Here is a 23,240-nt window from a genome sequence, read left to right on the forward strand (position 1 = left end):
TCTATCTATACACACAAACCAAATACAACTTGGAGACACTACAAAAGTATTTGCTTTACAAGTGCTTGATCTATGCTGCCCAGAAGCTCTGAGCCTTTGATATGGCGAATGAATAAAAAGTGGCCCCCATGAAAGTTCTTTTTCAGCTCATTGTAAGCATTCAAGACATTTTCTCACTCTTTCACAATGAAAAATTCTATAAATTACTGAACTACACTCTCTCATCAATAAAAAGGACCTTTAGTCAAAGCAAGGCAAAGGCTAACACTGATAGACCATCTAATATGTAAAAAAGGCTCTTTGACTTGTGCAAAATTATCCTGTGACTTCAAAAGTCACTGCCACACAACCAGCCACTTTTTAATTTAGATTGTCTTTCCTTTACACATGTACTGAATTACAGAAATTATGCTCCTGCACAGTGGTGCCCAACACCCTTGCAGGGCAGTACAAGGCACCACACTGCAAAGCAACGATCACCGAGATAACAAATAAACTACTCCAAGCTACATCCAAATTGAAAATAGGGGCATTAAAAACTCCACGGGAATAGTTATATATACTGCAATAAGATTTTAGCATGATTCCATAGACAAAGCTCTTTCAAAATCAGTGCACAAGCGAAATCTTTGCAGGCTGAAATACAACAGTATTAAAATATAGGCAGCACTCAGAGGCAGGGGCTTCATCCATTAAAAAGAAAAGCTGGTTGCATTTGAACTTTGAGCACTGACTTTAAGAGCACCCTTCTATCTGGTGACTTTGCAAGAAGGTAATTAACCTCAAAGGCCTCATCTCCATGTGACAAATACACGGCGTGAGTTCAGAAAAAGAAAAAATTAGGTGAGGCAACTATTCATATGATAAACACATGGGACATGTGCTGTGAGATTCCAGGGAGCATCATCTGTGAGGGTGGAGAGCGCTAGTGTCAGAGGAGAGTTTTTGTTTGGAAAACTTTGGCTGCATATCAAAACAGGCAGACTCTTCAGATTCCAGCAAAGGGTCTAATTCCAATACCCCTCCCCTTTTATATTTTATATTTTTGATATTACGAGACCTACAGAGTTACTCCCAGTAAGGTGCTCATTATTTTGAGGAAAGAATGGTGGAATTTGAGACAAACACACAAAAAAGAGATGGAAGCATTAGCCCCTTTCACTTTGTGCTTTTTGTACCATATAAGTAGTAACTTGTCCCTGAAGTGCAACTGTCATTGGACGTCACAAAAAAACCCACAAACAAACAAGAAAAATTAAAAAAAAATCCAAGTTAATTTGAAAACCAGGTACTTACAAGGAAAGGCCACTATTTCCATAAAATCATCTATAAGATGGATTTCCATGGATTGCTGCAGCATCACATATACTGCAACATGAGGATACCCTCTAAAATAAGATGTGCATCTTGATGGTTATTCCTGATAGAATGAATTGAGTAGCTCTATTAAAAAAAATGCATATCTCAAATTCTTTCCTAGCTATACCCTAATGTGTGGTATCCCTCACGGAATTTCAGCAGACTAATCTAGCACAGACTTCAGAATAAGTAGTTTTGCAAAACTGCAAACAAGTATCTGGCTAAGAGGTCACTGCAATATGCATGCTAACACACAAGAAGAAAACACAATCAAGGATAAATCACCCCAGGATCAAATTGCAACCTACTTTTTTCTGGTGAGACATGTGCCTTAGCTTGTCCCCTCACAAGCCTGCACGTTGAGCCATCTCCTGCACAGATTCCACAGTTGTCTTCCTTGGCATTGCTCCCGAGTTGTCGATCACAGCCCACTGCCTGCCAACATCAACACCACAGTCAGAAGGAGGGCAAAGCTGTAGTAGACATGCTCAGGTTTCTGGAATTTTATTTATTATGTTATCCTTTTGATTTTATGAGTTGGCCTCATTCTATCAAAGCATATCTTGCCATTTAGGATTTTAAAAGCATGCTGTCATTTCCATGATTTTAATGATGAACCACAACAACTGATATATGAAGCTATCCAAGCATAGGAAATACATGAATCCGTTTCCCACTACTTATGTGAATGAATACCATTGAGCATTATTCTTTTCAAGACAAGGCATAGCTATGTTATTTACAATTTGGTTTTCATCACCTGTTTAATTATGTCTGAGAAAGGATAAATGCAATTAAATAATCCAAGTTAAAAATTTAAAGGGCACTCAGCCCTCAGCTTCACAGAGAGGGAATTGAGGGCAGTGCTAACATTCTAGTGTCTTGGCCACTCAGAATTTAACTGGCACTTGTGTAGATCTATTTGCCATTTACATCAATATCAATTTGCTAACCAGCTTTTAAAAAACTTGGATGATTCACTTCTCACCTTTGGATTTTTTCTGGTTTATGAATATAAGACCCATTCTATAAAACTTTCCAAAGATTATTATAAAAACACCCAAACTTAAACACTGCCAAAAATTCAAAAAGCAATTTAAAAAAAAACCCTGTCAACTGAAAACACTCCAAATTATAATGAAAACATTTTTCCAGGTTTTTCTTTTTTTGCATATCAGCCAACTCCACAAGAAAGATGGGAGTGAAAATGGAAAGACAAAGAATAGACCAAAACTGACTAAAAGCAGCTTCCAGTTGAATGGAAGATAAACAATTGGCCTCACCTGATTTACTCTTTACCATTTCATAGAAGAATCTTTCTGGGAGTACCAAGTGCTGAACAACGTGGTAAAAAGCTGATCTCCAGCTTCGAGTTTTCTCAAGTCAGCCTACCTGGCTCTTACATTCACATATCCCTGAGAAGGGCAGCTAATTTGTCATGGGTGTATATATTTAACAAAAATCCAAACTGACAAATGGATAGAAAACCCTCTGGAAACTCAGAGTTAAAAGCAGTGCTAGAATTCTGAAAGTGGCCAGCACACGCCTCTTCCTATATAAAAATGCTTGGAAGGGGCAGTCTCAGCTGCCAAGATCCTGCATCTGTGCTGTGCCAGAACCGACACACGATCCCCTTGGAGAGGTGAGGATCCAGTCCACACGTAAGAGGCAGGGCTGGGTCTTCCAGTCTGAGTCAACACACACACACAGACACACAAATCACACACATCCACTGCCAAACACGGAGAAATGCAATCTCAAAGTTTCACATGTCTGTGGAAAAGAAAACAAAGCAGCCCCACCTCCCCCTTCAGCCCCTTTCCCTTATTTTCCCAATTCCTTACAGCCCGAATTCCCTTTAGAGGAGGGCATTAATGGGGACAGTTTACAGTCCTTTACTTGAAAGACCTGCAGGGAAGGCATCTCCTCCCTAAGGGCTTCAGATTTTCCAGAGAAACCTACATTAGCAGCAGGAAATTATTTTATTCCTGCAATTGAAGGGAACCTTAATTCTAGACCAGCAAGGAATTAATTTAAAAAATAAATAAGGCACTTAACACTAACAGTAAATCATCTGGGTCTTAACAAAAACTTAGTTGTAAAAATAAAGCAAATGTACACACGTGTGAGCTCAGACCATCTCAGAACAGGTGCTTATTTACCACACAGGAGGCATGTGGGAACATTGTATGTAATTTAGGCATGGATTACAGATTAAAGTATTTGCACTTGAAGTTGTCTTTAGCATTAGGTCTGGGCTCATTATTGACACCCAGAAAAACATTAAAAGGTTGCAAACAAATGACTATAAACAAGTCTATCTTCATACTTTATAAACAATTAACATTGAGAAATGAATGAAAACATCATTCAAGAAACAGAAACTGACTGTGCTTCTCTGTGAATCAGAAAACAGATGAAATTTTATGGGATATAATAATAATGTGCTCCACAGACATATTTGCCTCAGCATTGACAACTCTTTCAGTTCCCAGCTCCACCACAGAATTTCTTTTCTGACCCTTCAAAATTCCTGTGCTTTTCCATTCCAATCCATGGAAGGAGTCTAACTGCAGATCCCCAGCTGACAGAGCTGTTGCATGAATTAATCTCCTAAATATAAATATTGTGAAGTATGCAGATGGTGCAGTGATGGACACCATACCAGAGGTTGAGAGAGTCTATATTTCTATTTGGAAGACTTTTCAAGTTGTTGAAAAGTCCACTGATCCTCCTGCCCTTATTCACATAAAGACACTACTAGAACATGGAGGTAAGTTGTATCACTGCAAGTGTAATATCTCCACATATATCTCTAATACATCTCTGTTTCATACTGAAATCTCCTTTTCTGTATATTAAAAAACAATCTATTCACTCATCAATTAATTTCAAAGGAAAAAATGAGCTGCATATTGTGATACCCTGTGTGGAAAAGTGCTGTTTTTCCTAGCTTAGCTTTTGTATATTTGTAGGCTACAGATGCTGCAGGTTTTTAGTGGGAGGAGGGCACTGAGCAAGCAGAGCAGGACCAGCCCATTAGAGCCCAACATGACAATAACAAACATCCAGCCTGGGCTCTTCCACACAGCCCCTGTGAAAACAAACTCCCACTGGGTGTAACAAAAAATCACACAACTGTGCAAACACAAGGCATTATTGTGTCCTACACAGAACGTACAAAAAGATAATCAGCACAGCAGCATGCTTTGGAGGGCTGTTTCATATGGTATTATTGCTTATTTTTTAATAATACAGAAATGCCACAGAAATAAAACAGGAGTGCTAGCTGCAAGGGACTTGGATGTGGGAAAAGGTTTACAGCTCCCCTGACAGCAAAGGTGGTGTGTTCAGGATTTCCTTCCCAGATCATGTTTGCATCAGCTGTTACAAATATGAATATCAAGCAATGATATCTGGGAACACAATTTAGAAAACAACTCAAATTATAATCACAATTTTGACTTCAAGTGAGCATAGAATCCCAGATTTTGTTTAACATGAAGGACCCAAAAATTTCACAGGTTTTTAAGCAACTGTGCAAACACAAGGCATTATTGTGTCCTACACAGAACGTACAAAAAGATAATCAGCACAGCAGCATGCTTTGGAGGGCTGTTTCATATGGTATTATTGCTTATTTTTTAATAATACAGAAATGCCACAGAAATAAAACAGGAGTGCTAGCTGCAAGGGACTTGGATGTGGGAAAAGGTTTACAGCTCCCCTGACAGCAAAGGTGGTGTGTTCAGGATTTCCTTCCCAGATCATGTTTGCATCAGCTGTTACAAATATGAATATCAAGCAATGATATCTGGGAACACAATTTAGAAAACAACTCAAATTATAATCACAATTTTGACTTCAAGTGAGCATAGAATCCCAGATTTTGTTTAACATGAAGGACCCAAAAATTTCACAGGTTTTTAAGCGACAATTCACAAACTTAGAGCTAATTCAAGAAGGAATCTTAATAAGTGAACACTGGGATGGGACATATTTCAAGCCTCAGAGTCTAGAGCCAGCCTTTTTTATCTGTTTGTAAACCCTTGATCAGGTATGTCTCAGGTGAGCTGAACAGCCACAGATCTCACCAGAAGAGGGAGGTGTAAGGTACAGCCTTGGAAACAGGCTCCCAAAAGCATATAGCATTGTGACACAAAATATTATGAATTTAAGGTATTCATAATTTAGCCAATAACTACTGGAGAGAAAAAAGTGTTTGATGAAACATTTTGAAGGCAGTAAATCTGGTTATTTGCAAATAAAGCTGCAACAAGGACAAGAAAATGATAAATGGCAGCAGCCTTCCTCCACTCACACACCGCCTCAGCCAGCCAAAGAGGCTGATGATTTTCACAATTAAGGAATTTCGTGGGATTAATTTACCCCACATTGCTTGCTGTTTACAGAGCAAAGGGATCAGCTGTAAATATTACAGGCAGACTGGGAAAACATCTGCAGGCTTTTAGGGCATAGTCAGAAATGATATTAGGTGATTTTAACATAGGCTGAATAAATGAAACAAGCGGTAACACAAACTGTGTAATGGAAGGGTGGGGACCCAGTGAATTTAAGAAATTTGTAATCATAAATATCATCATCCCAAAAAATGATACAGGTACTGTAATGACCAGGTTGTAATTGAGCTCCTCAAACAGCAGGGAGAGTATTCACCAATATGTAACAAAACAAACAGCAAGCAGAAATTTAATATAAGAAGAGTATTGAGGAAATGAGCAGTTTGTGAATTTATAAAACTGTCCATCGTGGGGTACAAATGAATTTGGATATGGCAGGATTATTTTCAGAAACAGGTCCCCAGTCCATTAATATTTTTGGACAGAACCTGAATAAGTTACTTGTCTGTTCTCACAAAGGGGAAAAAAAAAGAAATATGAAAAAGAATTCTATAGTTTACAGAATTATACATACTTTTCTCACGAGCAACTCGGATAGAAAGCATCTGGTTAAGCAGTGAACAAAACCACCCATCTGCTTCAACAAACCTTAGCATGGCAGTGCTGTGGTGAAAGACAATCCTGAATGTGTTAAATACTTTGGAGCATGCTTAGAATAGTTCACGTAGGTTCAGAAAGGCAAAGGAAGAGCAAAAGGTCAGGGTATAAAATACAGCAATATAGATGAAAGAGAAGAATGAAATCACTGCTGATATGTTAAACGTGACTATGGAACATTAAAAATATTTTTGCAAATATGAATCCAAAAATCACTCAGAAGCTCATGTAAAGCTGTTTCTTTAGGTCATATTCAATTAGTAGTGTTTCAGCTGAGGAATTGGACTTAAACAAAGAAATTAATGTAGCATGTTAATTTTGATTTGTGAAGGTCCAAGAATAATCTGCTACATTCAAAAGGCTTCCTTTGTTAAGATGTTTATAATTAAGTATGATAAGAAAATTGACAGGACTGCAAGATGACAAAATTTTAACTGAAATTCCAATATGGTAAAAAAGCACCATAGTGAAAAACAAGGCAAACCCCACCCACACCCTCCCCTCCATCCTTTCAGAGACTTCTCTTAATAAGTAAAAATACAAACATGGACTAGAATTGGATTAGAAGTGCAGAATCCAATACAGAATTAAGTTTCAAAATTTCAACACATGTTTGTTGTACCATTGCTTTAGCCATCCTAAATTCAATTTCAATTATTCAAGTTTTCTGGAATGCCACTGACTGAAGATTATATTCTTCAAATAAATAAGCTGAAGATAAACCTAAACTTTATAAAATAAAAATATTTATTTCAGAGATGAGTAAAACCAGACATCTCTGTATAACAAGCATCACATAAGTGTTAATTGTCAATATTACTGTCAAAAGCATGAGATCATATCCAGCACTATAGATAATTATAAATAATATTTCTCTTTCAAAGTGAGCTTTCCCCCTTCTAGGGTCCTCTGGAGCCAAAGATCCAGGTATAGCCAGAAAAAACAAATATTCTGAGTTCTCCTAATAGAAGCAGCCACAAAAGAATAAATCACTGCAATTTTTATTTGTGACAGATACATAAATTCTATGAAACATTAAAACTGAAGCTGCACTAGTGCCATTATTTTTCTATCAACCATGCCTTAGACTAAGCTCTTTAGCAGACATGCCATTTAAATATTTAGCAATGTATTTGTTAAAAACTAAATAACTTCCTACTTCAACTAAGAAATGTATTATTGATACAGACTCTCATTTATCAGTGATTCCATTAAAATTATTAGGTAAGCTTCTGTTTTGCAGTGTTCTGTGCTTGCTTGAGGGACTGGCAGCTCAGTGTCAGGGAGTAATGCCCTTTATTAATGAGATTTGGTTTAACAAAATGAAAACAGAAAATCAATTCAACTATATCTCAATGTGACATAATTACCATCCCTCTACAGCTGCTGAGAAAACCCCTCAGGTGTTCAGGAAAACCCAGCTGAAGGCTACTCTGGGTACATTTCTATTCATGTGCTTCCAGTGGCCTGGCTCTTTCAAAGGATGCACAGAATGTGCACTCCAGGAACAACCTGCAAGTGGAATTTCAACACAAACATACAGATGGCACTTACTGAAATTCAGCTGAAGCAGAAAACCCAGCAAATCATTTATGGGGAAGTGCCCAATGTGCTTAAAATGCCAAAGAGGTGCTGTACTTCTGCTGAGCAAGGAGCTGCACAGCAGAATGCACAACTGGAGATGATAATTGTACTTCTCACAAGAATGTGAGAGAGTTACTGCACAGGAGATCCTTCCCTTCAAGGGCTGAACAGTCTGTAATTATCTCAGTACACATTGTCCAGTGGTTTTTGTCTTACAATTGGCCAGCAGCAGATCTGAAGGGGGGCAAAGGCTTTGTGTCCCAGGTGCAAGTGCCTTCCACTGCCTTTAAAATTTGTTAGGATTTGCAAAATACAGTGTGAAAAGAAACTATTACACCAAGCACATCCAACTTAGTGATCTGACTGCCCAGCCACCAGGATAGCAGTATTTGGACTTCTATAAAGCAAATGATTTATTTCAGGCTTACAAGAGATGAGAACTAAGATAAAAACAGAATAAGAACATCTACATACTTCTAAAGGTTAACAGCATTGCCCAAAATACAAGATAACCTCCAAATTACTTCTGACAAAAATGCCTTTTCCAAGTTTTTTACTTGACTAAGGAAGGACATGTTTTATTTCAGCATTTACTAGTAAAGGAAGAAAACAGTGAAAAACCCTTACATGCTCAAAAAGACAAATCTTTATTGCAATTTATTAGAATCACTGAATAGGGAAAATTAAAGTCCTTTGGGTCTTGCTCAGAGAAAGGGGATTTTTATTTCCGAAAACACAGACACACACAAAATCCAAAACCCAGAGAAATTAAGGTTGTGTTTCATGGCACAGTTGCATGTGCTATGACAGTACAGAGATCTCATTGCATCAATGTCAGATATTTGCTGCATTTTCCCCTGCTCTACTTGTCTGAGCACAGAATCCAGCACAGGCAGATGTCAGGACTGACTGTATGCACACAACAAATAATTAATTTTAAATATGGCTATGGGAATTCACTGTAATAAAAATGAATTTAAAAACTGTCATGTGAAAATCCTGCTCTCCCTTGGTCACTGTTTTCCACGTCTCTTTGCCCTGCTGTAAAACCTTGCTGTCATTCAAAGCCCATCTATTCACGGACTTTGCAATCCCTGCTCTCATCCTTCACTTCATGATAGCTTCAGCTTGCACTTTATTCCTACACAGATAAAATATGTCCCCAGAGAGAACATAAAGAAAAAAGCTCCCACTGTCTCTTTCCCATGCTCATCAGCCACAAGTAATTGATTCTGACAAGCAGAGGGAGAGATACCAGAACATCCCTCCAATTAAGCAACTTCTTGTTTTTTTTTTAATTTACTTTAAAAGTAGTGTGGAATCTTAGCTTTCAAGCAGGGCTTTCAAGCCCAAGTTTATCCTCACTGAGGATTTATCTGGGTCTAAAGTCTGATGACTTTATCTGAGTCATGATTTTCTTCTCACATGGTCCTGTCTCACAACTCTTCAGTTATGTCTGAGCTAACAAAGGCCTGATTGTGGCACGGGTTCCCACATCTCTGGCATCAAACCAGCCCAGGACAGTAGCAGCCCAGACAAGCTGACACAGGCTTCAGCATGTGCTAATAACAGAATAAAGCTCCTCCAGGCTCAGGACACCAGGGAGCTCCCCAGCCCATGTGCTCGAAGCTGCAGTCCCAGCTGCCGAGGTGAATGGGCAGCAGCCATGCTGGGAGGAGGAAAACTTCCTCTCTTTGAGCATTTTCAGTTCCTCACAGGTAAGAAATCAGGCAGCAAAGGCAAAGTGTGTCAAAATGCAAACCTCAGAATGGACGTGCAAAATAAGTCAGAATGATGGGCACAAGGAGACGCTGCATGATGTTCAAATTCCTGAGCCATCCATACAGAGGAAAAGAATGTAAAGCAATAAAAAACCCCCCAGAAAATAAAAAAATACAGTGCATAAAATTCACTGCATACTAAAGGGCTCCTAAAAAGACTTTCCACATATTTCTGCTGACATTTTATATCTGAAGGCAAGAGGCTAAAGAGTGTTCCACAACTCTGTAAATCCACTTCCATCAAATAAAACAAAGTGCTTCCAAAACCTTTAACTCTTACTACAGGATCTGTCACATGCTAGAGGAGCTGAAAGATTATAGGACCACCCAGCAGGAGCAAGTACCCTTTCCCACATGGTCTCCATATAAAAAAACACACATACACACAGCCAGAGGATAGGACACAAACTCCCAGTGAGCTTCTTGTTTGTGAGAACGCTTTCAAAAAAGAAATCAGTACATGAAATCAAATTACTTTGCTCCTTTTCTGGCTGGGTTCACCCAAAACTGCCTTGCTTGGTGAAGTTAGCACTGGGGGATTTGAAGGTTACTAAGGCTCTACTGCAAGATGACACCCAAATCATGAGTTTTTCTGCTATCACTGCTCACATGATTTAGGTCCTTGCTAGGCTGGGAAGTAAAGTCACATTTGCACTCAGCTCACTAAAACAAAACAAAACTTGGCAGTGAACCACTTATGACCAAAGAGGTATAGATAAGGCACTGGAGATCAGAAAAAACCCACTACTCATCTGACAAGAAAGGATAAACTTCCACAGCAAGAAATCCCTATGGAGAGCATTCTCCATAAAAAACAGTAGGAGAGAGAATAAGATAAGACCTGAAAAAAACCACCAGTTTCGAGCAGAAGTGGGAAACTGCAAAAGAAAAAACAAGTGATCTCAAAAACCTCTTCAATGTCTGAGAGTATTCCATTATTACCTGCAGTGTCTGAGAGCATTCTGGCATTATTATTTATTTATAAAAGCCCACCACTGAGTTGCCAACAATGTCATCACAAGGGAACCACTACACCAAGGTGGGCAGGGACATTCAAAGGGGCAGGAGCAGAAAGGGTGGCTCCATGATCTGGGCAGTGCCAAGAGCTTCCACAGATGAGAAACCAGCCCCCTGAGGCTAGGGAGGGTGACACTGACAGGTCACCAGGATGTTGCAGCCCCTGCTTAGCTCAGCCCCATCCTCCAGTGGGACTTCTGGAGAGCCACCAGCATCTCCCAGCTGAGCTGCAGCTGGAGCTCCCCACTCCCAGTTTTATGATCCCTGTCACACGTGTGCAGTCACATGAAGTTTTTGATATGCAGCTCTGAGAGCCAGAAAGTTTTGCTGGATCTCCCTGAGTTACTGCCAGTCTTTCTGGGCAGGGTCCAGCTCTGGTGCAGTAACACACAGACAGAGCACAGGCATCTACACAGGGTTCCTCCATGCTCCAAATTTACTTTACTCTGTGCATCTGCTAATTAGTGGTACCCAGGAAAGAATGCCAGGTTTACTATAACAGCTGGCCTGACACAGATCTACCTCAAAATCAATTCTTCCTATGAATCACTCAAAGGCTAAAATGAAGAAAAAGGCAACACAGACATTTTTTTTTCTAATTTTAAATATTAAGAAGAGATCAAGAGTAAATATTAATTTTGGAGGGGAAAAAGCTGCTTTTTTAATAGCTATTTAGGAATTAACTACTCAGACTAACATGTGTTAGAAACATGTCTGCAGTAACATGGGATGGGAAAGGAAACCTTCCTTTCTGAGTCTCTGCACACCAAACCTCCTGTGCATCTTGGGCAGCCCTTAAACATATTTACAGCAAAAAAAATGAATCTGCAGGAACCAAAAGAGAAAGTACACAAAACAAACAGTTTGAGAAAGCAACTCTCAAGATAAAAGGAGTCAAGATTCAAAGAAATTAATCAGCTGCTATAATTTTAAGTTTAAAGCACAAACAAAGCTTATAAAAAAAAAAAGGCAAGAGCCTTCCAAGAGCTTACAGAAACTGTTTTCAATGAAAACTCTGACAGATATTTACATCCAGCATAGAAGTGCTTTGGTGGTGAGTGATACCTACTTGCCATATGATGACATGTGACAGAGGAGAGCTGGCATGGCAGAAGTGGATGGTGCTCCCCTTGACATGTGGCATGTGTTCTGATGTCAGCTAAATTTATGCCATATGCTACAAGGCACAGTGTAGTGTCTGCCTTTTTTGGAACACAAACCACTTGCTGACACTAAATGGAAAGTTCACTGCAGGATTTACATCATCCTTGACCTAATTGTGACAGCCTAGGACAGAACTACTCAGGCTGCTCCTCAGGACTCCAGATTTTTTGGGTGATGCGTGTATTTGTTGTCCAAACATATTACTCCATATTAGGAAAATTATCACTGTAACCATTTCAGGTGCTGGCACAAGTAACACCCCATTCTGCATTCTGGTAGGAAAAAAGCAGGTCTGCACAAATTAAAAACAAAACCCAAGAAGAGGCAGGGCCCCAAAGCAGGCAGAGTATCTGGGCAAATGTTGCCCACATATGTGTCTGACATGCAGATGTTTTTAAATGTCTCCACCCACAGCCAGATGGGCACAGCAGGAACACATTATATGAAAAAATGTTTGGGGAGTTATGCAGAGACTAGAAAAAATATCAGAAGTGTGAAAATCCTGGCAGTGAAGTTTTGACCTGTCCCCATTTAACACAACAGCCCCAGATACTTGGGTTGATAACAGAAGCAGGACAGTAGCAAACTAAAGCATGATCAAATGGTTTGACTGAGTTAAGCCTCAAGCAACCCCAAAATATCTTACTAATTTTCCCAATAAACCTTTCCCTGCACCACCAGTCTTTAGATTTCACCTCCTGTAAAGCCTCCCACCTCCTATTCAGTGTGCAGCTTTGTCACCTCACAATTTTCTTGGATAGAGCTTATTTAGCTTGATTTGCTTGATAAGGGAAGTGCAAAGGATGAGAACTGAAGCCGGAGAAGAAGAATTCACCATGTTTGTAAATACAAATGCTGCCAAGGGGAGAGCTTGAGCAAGAGGCAGAATTAGTGATGCAGCCCACCTTAGCAGGAGCCAGAACACAGACAAAAGTGAAATCACACTGGAGAGGAGGGGAAGTTGAGACAATAAATGATCAAAACCAGCACCAGTCTCCTGTACAGAAAGTCTTTGGTGCTCCCAGGCGCAGAAGTGAAGATCCCCACACCAGCAGTGTGATATGCTCATTTAGATGAGTTAGCTGTAAAAACACACGCCAAGCAATTTGCTGGTTGTGCCAATTCCATGTCAGAACCCACCAGACAGATCTCACAGCAACAATTGTGGAGAATCACGACCGTGCTCTCTCTCTTAAGAGCAGTTAACTAAATAACCATGTTTTTCTGGGAAAGATTAGATGTCAATTTGTTTTCTTTTCCTGCTCAAACAGGAGTAGCACAAAGCTCTGTGTTGTTTTCTGAGGAAGACCTCACCTCCCACAGCCCCCTTCTCACGTAAGAAACCTTCCACTCTCCCCCCAAAACAGGAAAAGGTTATTTAAGTGAATCTTCATTTAATTTAATTGAATTATACTTCAGGTTTTTTTACCACAATAAAATTATCCAACTCTAAATTATCAAAAATATACCTCAAAAAGCAAAAATGTTCAATTTGTGCAAAAACACCTCAGGAATAGCCAGTGACTTCAAGAAAATTAAGTTAAAAAAGCTAATTGTTTATGAGTATCAGCAATAAATTTAAAAAATTGAATAAGTTACAGCACAGGACACATTCTAAATATGTTTGTTCCAGGTTTTTTTCCTGAAGATGCTACCTCACACTGAAAAATATTTTTGTGAAATTGGAAGAAATAATGAAGAAAATAAAAATGGAAGACAGAGAAAAGAAATTGATTTTCCTCAACAGTGTAAGAGTTCCAGTTCCTGCTTCTGGAACGATTAATTTCTTCTCCACCACTTCATTTATTTTAAAAATGGATTATTTACATTTCCAAGCATTTTACATCATATATACACATGAATACTACAAAATGCTGAGAAGAAACATTGAAAGCAGCCCTTTTAAATATACCTCCCAAATGTTCTTCCCAAAATTGGATCCACTCTGGGTGAAGAGAATTTTATACCGTGTATGAGGGATGGAAGAAGGTGTTTGAAGTTGCTGTGGGAGACACTGGTACCCCAGAGCCCTTGAAAAGCCAAAGCTGCCTTAGATCCAGGCTGACACTCAGGCTGCACTGGGCACAGACAGCAAAGGCTGCTGTAAATTCACCTCCTAGAAAAGGCTGGGCAACCCTCCTGGGTAAAGGCCTTTTTATTGGGGTAGGAAGCATCACTAGGAACATGGCACAAGAAATACATTATTTGGCATCCAGTAAATACATTATTATACCTCCAGAGTTTCTGGAGGAATATCCTATTTCCAACAGAGGGTAACAAACACTGCTGGACCCAGAGTGAAGCACCATTGACAAATGGAGTCTGCCTGTGAGGAATTCTTGTGTTCCAGAGGCAGCAGATGCACCCTGTGTTGACAAGACTGGCATCGGAACTGCAGCGTACACAGAAGTCACATAAAACCCACAGCAAGGTCCAGATCATATATTAATGCTGCTATAATCCATGCACCAGTCTTCTGCCAAATGTGTCAAATTTTCCTCTATAATAGAGCTATTTTTCTCACTGGGCCATATCCTGCATTTTTGAGTCACACACATTTTAGACATTTAGCAGAGCAACAACCACTTGCAGAGAAAGAAAACTAATTGCAATAACATGTCCATTCTCTATAAACTGCTCTGTTCATAAAACAGGTTTGCAATATTGCTTTGTAAGTGAGACACGGGCAAGGCTAGCGAGCCTCAAATATTGTAACTCTCTGCTTTTACACTAACTGTATAAAGTCAATAGCATAACTAATAAATAATAAAGGTATCTAGAAATTTATATTGCCATTTAAAGACTCAAACAATCAGTTCATGCAGCCACGACATGCAGTCACTCATCCATACAAGACAGACCTACATACTCATACCTGCCATTATGGGCTGTACCCCATAAAATGTCCCATTTTCTCCTTAATAGAGATTATATGAGACTGATAGATAGAATGAAAAACAATCCCAAAACACCAACCGAAGGGCGAAGTGCCTCTCAACAAAGACCCCATTTAGATTCATACAATGAACATACCTGGCAAATTCCACTGATGCACATATCCAAGGATTCAGTGTTGCAACGAGTGCCATCCAGCACTTTTGGGGCAAGCTCCACTACCAGGTTCTTCCCCAGAGCTTGACATTTCAGGGCACAAGGTGCAGTAGGATCATTGTACACGGGGATCCACTCGTAAAGGTGTCCCTGGTATTTGACATCATTGTAGGCAGAACACTGCTGTGCTCTAAAGTCACCAACATCTGAAGGGCAGTCCTGAAAACAAACCAAAAAAACATTTTTTTTATAACTAGGGAATACTTTGCATTTGCAGTAAAGTTATCTGATGAATAACACAGAAGCTCCTCAGGCAGGCTTGGTTCAAGAACTGATCTGCTTTGACAAATATGCCACACTACAAGCAAAGTTTTACTGTATTAAAATTATTTATGTTGCTTAATCCGTTGCTTGGAGTACAAGTACAGAATATCATGCATATTCCAGAAATAACAACATAACTGATATGAGAGGATAATTAAAAATGCCAATTTTTATAATACCAATTAGTATAGTTAAAGTCTGGTTCTATAGTAAGAATTGGCTTCTAAAGGAATCTATATATTTTAAGCAACTACAAGGTGATGTCTGACATTTCTCTTTTCAGTAGCTTTTCCCACTAAAGGATTTCAGAGGCCTCTATGCTCATTCATCAATTCATATGTCAGAGTAATGAAAGAGATAATATGGTTACATGTAAATAAAAAAATAAAATTTGTCTAATTAATTGTTTGGTACTGCTTGAGAAAAGCACAAGACTTAGGAGGAAACACCAGAACTTTCAGTGCTTAGTCCTTTAGTCTAAGTACAAAGCACCTTCATCTCATGGAAGCAGTAAGACTTATTTTGTTGGATTAAACTTCAAATTGGTAACAATTGATCCTGTATTTCCAGTTCTAATGAGACAGTTCCCTACCTTCTCCCACACAGTTCCTCAGCACACACAGCAGAAAGACCAAATACGAGAACCTCTTGAAACAAAACATTCTAAAATATTTTTTTCTACGTAAAGCATTGCACCCAAACAATGATGTTAGCATTAAACTATAGTGACAGGAATGGAGATGAATACTGATTGATTTGAAAATAACTTTGGTAAAGTACTGGCAAAGGAGTTACTGTGTCAAACAATTCCTCACTGCAGACTTCATTTGAAAGTATGTCCAGTGTCAAAGAGTCCATATGCCAGACTGAAAGGATATTCTTCCAAGAATTCCAACTGCACATATAAGCCAGATGTGGGGCTGATTCTAGTGAAGTTTTGTTTTCTTTGGATGGAAGACTGAAAGATTGTGATGTGTCAGGCGAACTCATGGAACTTATTAGTAAGTATTAGTTAACAATACTGATCCACAGCTTCAACCTTATCAGTGAGCTGAGCCTTCCCTGAATAAAGCTGACAAAATAGCAAGTGCATCATACAGGACTGGAGAGTAAAATATACAGGAGAAAGTTTTGAATTACTGTCCAATGCCTCCAACAATATTGCACTCAGTCTGGGGTTTTTTCTCACTGTGGCAAACAGTAGCCTAGAACTGTCTCTGAATTGCTTGTAATCTACATAAAATACCTTTTAAAAATCAGTATTCAATTTACTGACCAACATATGGAGTTTTTGCAGCTGAGCACTAAGCAAGTTTACTGAACTTTCCCAGCAAAACTTTTCAGCTCTGTCTAATGCTACACCTTACAGTAACAATAATTTAGAATGATACCAACACATTTTGTATTATTTTTAATCTGGGATAATGCTAGTTTGAGCCATATTTTTTGAAAGTGTACAATGATGGAATAAGACACAGGGAATATTTTACCTCTACAAAATCCCTCCAGTGAGAGCTTCAATGAACATCGAGTAAATACTGTGAGAGGCCACACATATTTACTGCAGTGTCACTCCCCAGAAATTCCTCAAGTTTGCACTGGTGTAAATGAGAGCAGAATTTTGGCTCTGACTTATCTGTCACCTCTCATTTTCCACAATGGCAATTCTAAAAAGCAGAGAGGACTTCAGAGTTCATATGGATCCCATATGGTTCCCTCCCACCAATGCAAACAGAGGAGCAACTAAGGATCAAAAAATAAAAATTGGACGCTAGATTCAGGTAAAGTTAGAAGCAGCATTTGAGAGCAGAGTCACTCAGCCATGCACGGCTGCATTTTCATCACAAAGAATTCAAGTGATCTGTACAGCAGCAGAGTGATGGCCTTCAGCTGAGCTCTGACAGGCTGCTGCTACAGTCCATTATCACTGGCTGTTGATGCGATGCCAAGACACAAACACCACAAAGTCAGGATGTCAAGCCCATGGTTACTGCATGTTTCTCATTGATTCAACACAATGCAGCTCCTTCCTTCCACTCCCTCCTGGCTGCTTCAGAGCAAGTGAATCCTCATCTCCCTATTCTCTCTTGGCACCTTCAAAGAACCCAAAGTGATTCTGGCAGCTCCATTCCCATGCCAGCTCCACCTGCTTTATGTTTGAGCTTGTGCAAAAGCAGGAGCATAAAAGGAGCATCACAGAGGGGTACCAAAGAGCTGAAATTATTATCATTTGCCTTATATCAGAGTTTGGATGGCAACCAAGTCCAGATCCCAGTTATCCAGGGAACAATAAATATTTGTGTAAAGAAAGGAGTTTAAAGAGAAACACAACTAAGCACAGAATGAATGCAATCAAGACAACAAGAGGACTTGTAAACATCAGTTTAATTCCATTAGAGTGGTTTGGAAAAGTGAAAGGGGGTTTAGAAAACAGAAAGGAAAAGGCAGGGCAAAGATGTGAATGGTAGGCAAGGGTGAACCACGTTCAGGAAGTGGGCAGGGTCATAATATCAGACAACAAGATGGGGGACCCAGCCCTCATCCTGTTTGTGTGTCTCTGGTTTTAATCTATTTCAGACATCACTTCATTCCACCATTCTCTCTTCCCTCTCAATATTATACATTTTGTTCTTACTTGTTAAATTTTTTTGCTACTAATTTCAGGATTTCTGCAATTTCTTAATTTCAGCAATAGCTTTTCTATCACACTCAATCCCCTGAACCATGGCCAGGCCATTTGTAGGTTCATACACTGCATAAGGAGCTGAAGACATATCTATGAGGTCTCATACATGAAAATGTTGGCAGAAACAATCACACCCAGACCTTGCAGTGGAATGAAACATGACATGACTTATGAACATAGTAGACAGATCTGAAAAAGATGCTTTAGACATGACTACCATGAAGATTAAAAACACACACACAATGTATAGATAGATTCCCTTTTTCTTTTTTTTTTTTTTTGGTGACACACAATTAAAAACTACTGCATCCAAGAGCTAGCTTCTTATGAAATGTATCTTTGAGCTTTGGCAATAAGCACCCTCAGCCTTTGAAAACAAAGCTGACCTGGGAAATCTGTATCTTTGTAGGCAATGTTCATGTACAAAATATGAAGGTTGCATCAGACCCTGTGACTCTTGCCAACAATTACTCTACTGAAAAAAGCACAAAAGAGAAGGCAAGAAAATTCCCAGTAAAAATGATGACACCAAAGAAAGTCTAGCCCTTTGTCTAGCTTTATTCTTTGAATCTCATTTTTTTGAAACCCAGCCAAAACTGATGAAGTCATTGTTTTGTTTTCTTTTTGAAATTAGCTTCAGGTTCCATGTTTTTCCTACACAATTTTCAGGCCACTTCTAAGCTGAATCAGGATACCTGAGCTGGAAACCACCCCAGCCAAGGGAGCCTTATGGTGCATCCGCATTGTAAATATAAACTAAATAAATGAACAGATTAGAGAGAAACTATGTAACTCAAGGTGAAACATTATAGTCTAAAGTAGACACAGTACAGCCAAGACTTTCTGAACGGGGTAAAATAGCTGGTTTAAGTGGATGCTGGGACAGTTATAGATAAATGTGTTGAACAAGTGTGAGCATTATCTGCATATAATAAGTTTACAGTGGAATTAAACATGGGGCTATCTTTTACAAAATAGTGTTTTTTCTGACTGCAGAAGAATCACTCTGGCAAAAATATAAGCGACTTTTTGGCACACAAGAATGTGAAATTTATGGGGAAATGGCCCAAATAACTTGTTCTGTGAATAGGACCCTGAAGGATTAACTTAAACACTTCCACATAGCATTAGAATGTAACACTATATACAAAAACTGAAACTTAAAAAAGGGGTGCAAGAAAGACTGAAAATCTCATTGAACAACATACAATGGGTAGTTTATTTCTCTAAAGTCTCTATATGGAAGGCTGAAAGCACACATGCAGTTTTAGGAAATCATGCACCTGGCATCTCAGTTATGATAGAAAGATAACCAGGCTATACATACACCTTAATCTTAGCAATTATTTTGTTGTTAAGACCTTGAATTAATTTTTTGATTGAAATATCACTAATATTATTCTGGAACTATGCTTGAGTTCAATGAACTTACTACTATTCCATTACAAATCCACATGAAACCAATTTTCTGGTAAAATGATTCTTGTTCTTTTCATTAGAATGACACACATATTAAGTTGTGCTTCATTTGTACTCCCCAATATAGATGCTAGTGGTGTAATGTATCATGTAGCAAAATTACATTTGCAGACAGCTTTACACTGTGTATTTATACCGAATGTCTCATGTGGTTACCAGTAATACCTATTAATATGGAAAGAAGCTAGTATAAACTCTTAATTTTCAAACTACAGTTTCACTCCTAAAGTGAGAAGCCTTGATTAGAAATAATGCTTTTGGGAAAATTATATCATTTGAAACTAAACTGTCCTAGTAGTCTCAGATTTACATTAGGTGTAAGGTCCTGTTTCAAGGTTAACTCAGATCTAACATGGGGTTTGAATTCAGGCATGCCAATTTCAGAGATCAACTGTATTAACAGTGGAAATCTCATTAAATATATTTTTCTCAGGAGTTCTTCATTATCTAACCCATAATCTAGGAAAAACCATTCCTGAGAAATTCTGACTGCATCTGAACTGAAATGGGAACCTGATCCCTTTCAGACATGCCCCAAAAGCAGAACTGTAAAGGCAGTTTCCTGTCTGGAAATTAACATTTGAATCATCATAAATTCAAACAGATTCACATACAAGGCGCTGCCACTTATCGCTTTAAAATAAGTCCTCAAGTTAAAAAACAGGCTCCAGTGACTTCAGATAAATTCTCTGGGAGTTCAAAGAGAGTATGAGAATCATCTTAATTTTCTCTATGATGAAGCATAAAGCGCCATCATTTCCATCAGATTTCTGCTGCATAAATCTTAAAATGAACAGTGTCCACAGCTATTCTAAAATACAATAGATATCCTAAAAGCATATAGACCTGTGCATGACAGCAGGAACATGCCCAGATGGACCTCACCGCCCTCCCTTCTCCGTGCCCTGGGCAGTTCCCCAGGCCTGGTGCTGGAGGAACAAGGGGCACTGGGGTGACCTCCCTGTACTCCTGCAGGACACTGCAGTGCAGGGCATCCAGCACTCAGAGGTGTTACTGTGTACAGTGCACACAAACAGACATTTGGATAGGCAGTAGACAAGTAGATAATTTTGTTCCTTGCTTACATCCTGACTGGCTGCAAGTTACCAAGTTATCACACAGATTTTAAACATCAGGGTACTTCTGCAGGTAGCATTTTTATCTATGAGCTCGTGCACCAAGCTGCTGGGCCTTTTCTTCTGAAAGGGCAAGGGGTAGGGTTTGTCTCCAGAATCTGATTTCTGCATGCACTGGGACTGATTCATTTATCACTTCCACTTGCTTCTGCTGGCAGGAACTTCGGCTGCAATCTGCTGTGGTGGGAAATCCATCCAACACTGAGCAGTGGAGTGTAGAGCTACTCAAGGTGTGAGCAAACCTTGTTCTCAAGGAGGGCAGGAGCCAACTGGCACAGCAGACCCTGTAGGCGCGGCAAACTGAAAAGCAGCAATGGGCAGTTCTCCTAGGAGATGCACCAATTCAATATTTACTGGGCAACTTCCAGTGTCAAGCCTCTTAAGGAGTACATGTCCCACTCCACAGCTGCTGGCAAAAATTATGGGATTGGTAATGACTGAGTGTCACTTGAGCTTACACACCTTTTGGCACAACTCAACCCAAAGGAAATTCAGGCCCCACATTTCAGTATAATTATTAATTATTTATCTGCCGGCTGTCTTTCCTGGAACAGGACATATGACTGTCACACTGTACTGTGAGGTCAGCCAAGCAAGGGTGAGTGCAGACCACAACCCACCCTGCATGACTGTGATTGCACACACCTTCTGCAGACCTGTGGTACCACAAAGCCCTGCTGAGCTGCTCACCTTGGGCAGCCTAGACCAGGCTGAAGGGCAGCAGTTGTTTAAACAGCACAAAGCACAACTGCAAGTCAGGGGAACATGAGTCATGAGGTTTGCTGTACATTAATGCTTTCCATAAAATGTGTCCATAAAAATGAAATGTGATTGCATCACAGCAACAGCAACTGTATGGTCAAAGCTCCAGCTTCACACTCACTCATGGGCATTGTCTGTGCCAGTGCACCTAAATGTGCATGTTCTTGCACACAGACATATAAAGATCTGAGTTTAGGCAAACAGAGGGAATATAAGGAGTAATTATCCTATTTAAGATCTGAAAGGGACTAGGCACTCTTTGTTCACATGAGGAGAGTCACCATATCACTAATGATCACAAATGATCCCGAGCTCAGTTTAATGCTTCATCTACAAGACAGCAGCCCCAGGAAAATCACTTGCTAGTTAAAGATGAGAATTGATCCGTTAATCCTCCAAAATGTGTAACTCTCCTAATAAGTGATATAAAACATTCTGAATCACAATTGGCACTATAATTTCAAAAGAAAATGTCCATTCGGGAAATCTAAATTTGAGACCTCATGGTGTCATGCAGACTGAAATGTTTAAAAACGGTAATAATGATGGAAAGAAAATTATGCACCATAAGGTTTTAAATGAGAAGCAGCATTTCTTAAACTTTAACACATTTCTTGAATGAGTAAAACAGGATTAAAGGCCAGACTCACATTACTACTGCAGGTTTTGTATCGAATATTCTGACCTTCACAGTTCCTAAAAAAAAAAGAGTAAAAAATAGTTACACTGTATAATAGCAAAACACAACCTTGCCTGTTTAACAGCTAGTTATTCTCTCGAAAATTAGGCTTTTATTGCTACTGCCCTACCATGATCTGGACTCAAAATACAAGGTTTAAATACAGAGGGGATCTGGGTATTGAGCTTTACACCGCTGTCTCTCTTCAGCAAAGAATGTGTGACTTTTCCTATAAGCCCAATTTACTGCAAACCTTATGAAAACCACATTTATTTTGTGAAATAGACATCTCTAAGCCTGCTCTATGCTGATTGCAACCAAGTAATTTCTAATAAACATGATGTGACCTAGAGGAGAAGATCAGAATATCTGATTCATAATTTTAAATTAGACAGAATTTTTGTGGACTGCATGCAAATGTGCCCAAAGCATGTGAATCCTGACATCCAGGCAGTTCAGATCCTCAGTCTGTTGTTAGTAGCTGAAATAAAAGGCATGTAATAGAGTCATGGTTATTTATTGCGGTCTCATAAATCTGGGGAGGTTGGGTTTCACACTTTTTTAAAGATACACTCTGCCAAAATTTTCACTACCAAACCAGCACTTTTGCACAGTGCAAGATATTCTTCTATGTTAAAAATGGCAATATCAAGATTTTGAAAGAACTTAAAACATATTTCAAATGACTGGACAAGAAATTATAATTAGTGATTTCTCTAAAATCAGGAAAGTGTTTTGGAATAATTCCTTCATACCAAAAGATGCACCTTACATTAAAGAAAGTGTGAACATATAACTGATAATTTACATCTCTTTGATTAAATTTTCTTCTTGTATGAAAATAAAATTTTTTTAATAATGTCTGAGAGAGACCGAAAAATAGCATTTGAAAAGGAAATAAAAATGGATGCCTGAAGAAAGAGCTCAACTCAGCTGAAGGTACAACTGTTAAAGCTCAAGGTATTTCAAGTCTCAAATTTCCAATCTTTTGCAAGACTTACTGCATCACAACATGCAAATTAAAAATGTTTATGATACAGACAAATGTGAAAACTTTGTTTCACAGTTGTGTGTTTCCCGGACATTACTACAACAACCAAACATAGAAAAAACCTTTTAAACTATGCATTTGTCAAGGTATGGAAAACACATGTTTTTCACAGGGGTACACATTAAAAATATTAATAAAACCACAGTGGA

At 39.0% G+C, this 23,240-nt stretch overlaps 1 protein-coding gene across 3 annotated transcripts in view; it reads right to left on the reverse strand.

The window, feature by feature from the left end:
• The window catches only part of ADAMTSL3 (ADAMTS like 3), a 168,953-nt gene that overhangs the window by 71,699 nt on the left and 74,014 nt on the right, over positions 1-23,240 (reverse strand). For all 3 annotated transcript variants that reach the window (XR_004081612.1, XM_031055984.1, XM_031055983.1), the window contains exons 4-6: positions 22,012-22,057; positions 14,957-15,193; positions 1,668-1,794 (exon numbers count right to left, since the gene is read on the reverse strand). Coding sequence is in view for 2 of the 3 variants with exons in the window: in XM_031055984.1 (XP_030911844.1) it covers positions 1,668-1,794; positions 14,957-15,193; positions 22,012-22,057 (410 nt within the window). In the remaining variant the exon portion in view is untranslated. The remainder of the gene's footprint in view (positions 1-1,667; positions 1,795-14,956; positions 15,194-22,011; positions 22,058-23,240) is intronic.

Source organism: Geospiza fortis, unplaced genomic scaffold (genome assembly GCF_000277835.1).
Source record: "Geospiza fortis unplaced genomic scaffold, GeoFor_1.0 scaffold171, whole genome shotgun sequence".
NCBI classification, from domain to species: Eukaryota; Metazoa; Chordata; class Aves; order Passeriformes; family Thraupidae; genus Geospiza; species Geospiza fortis.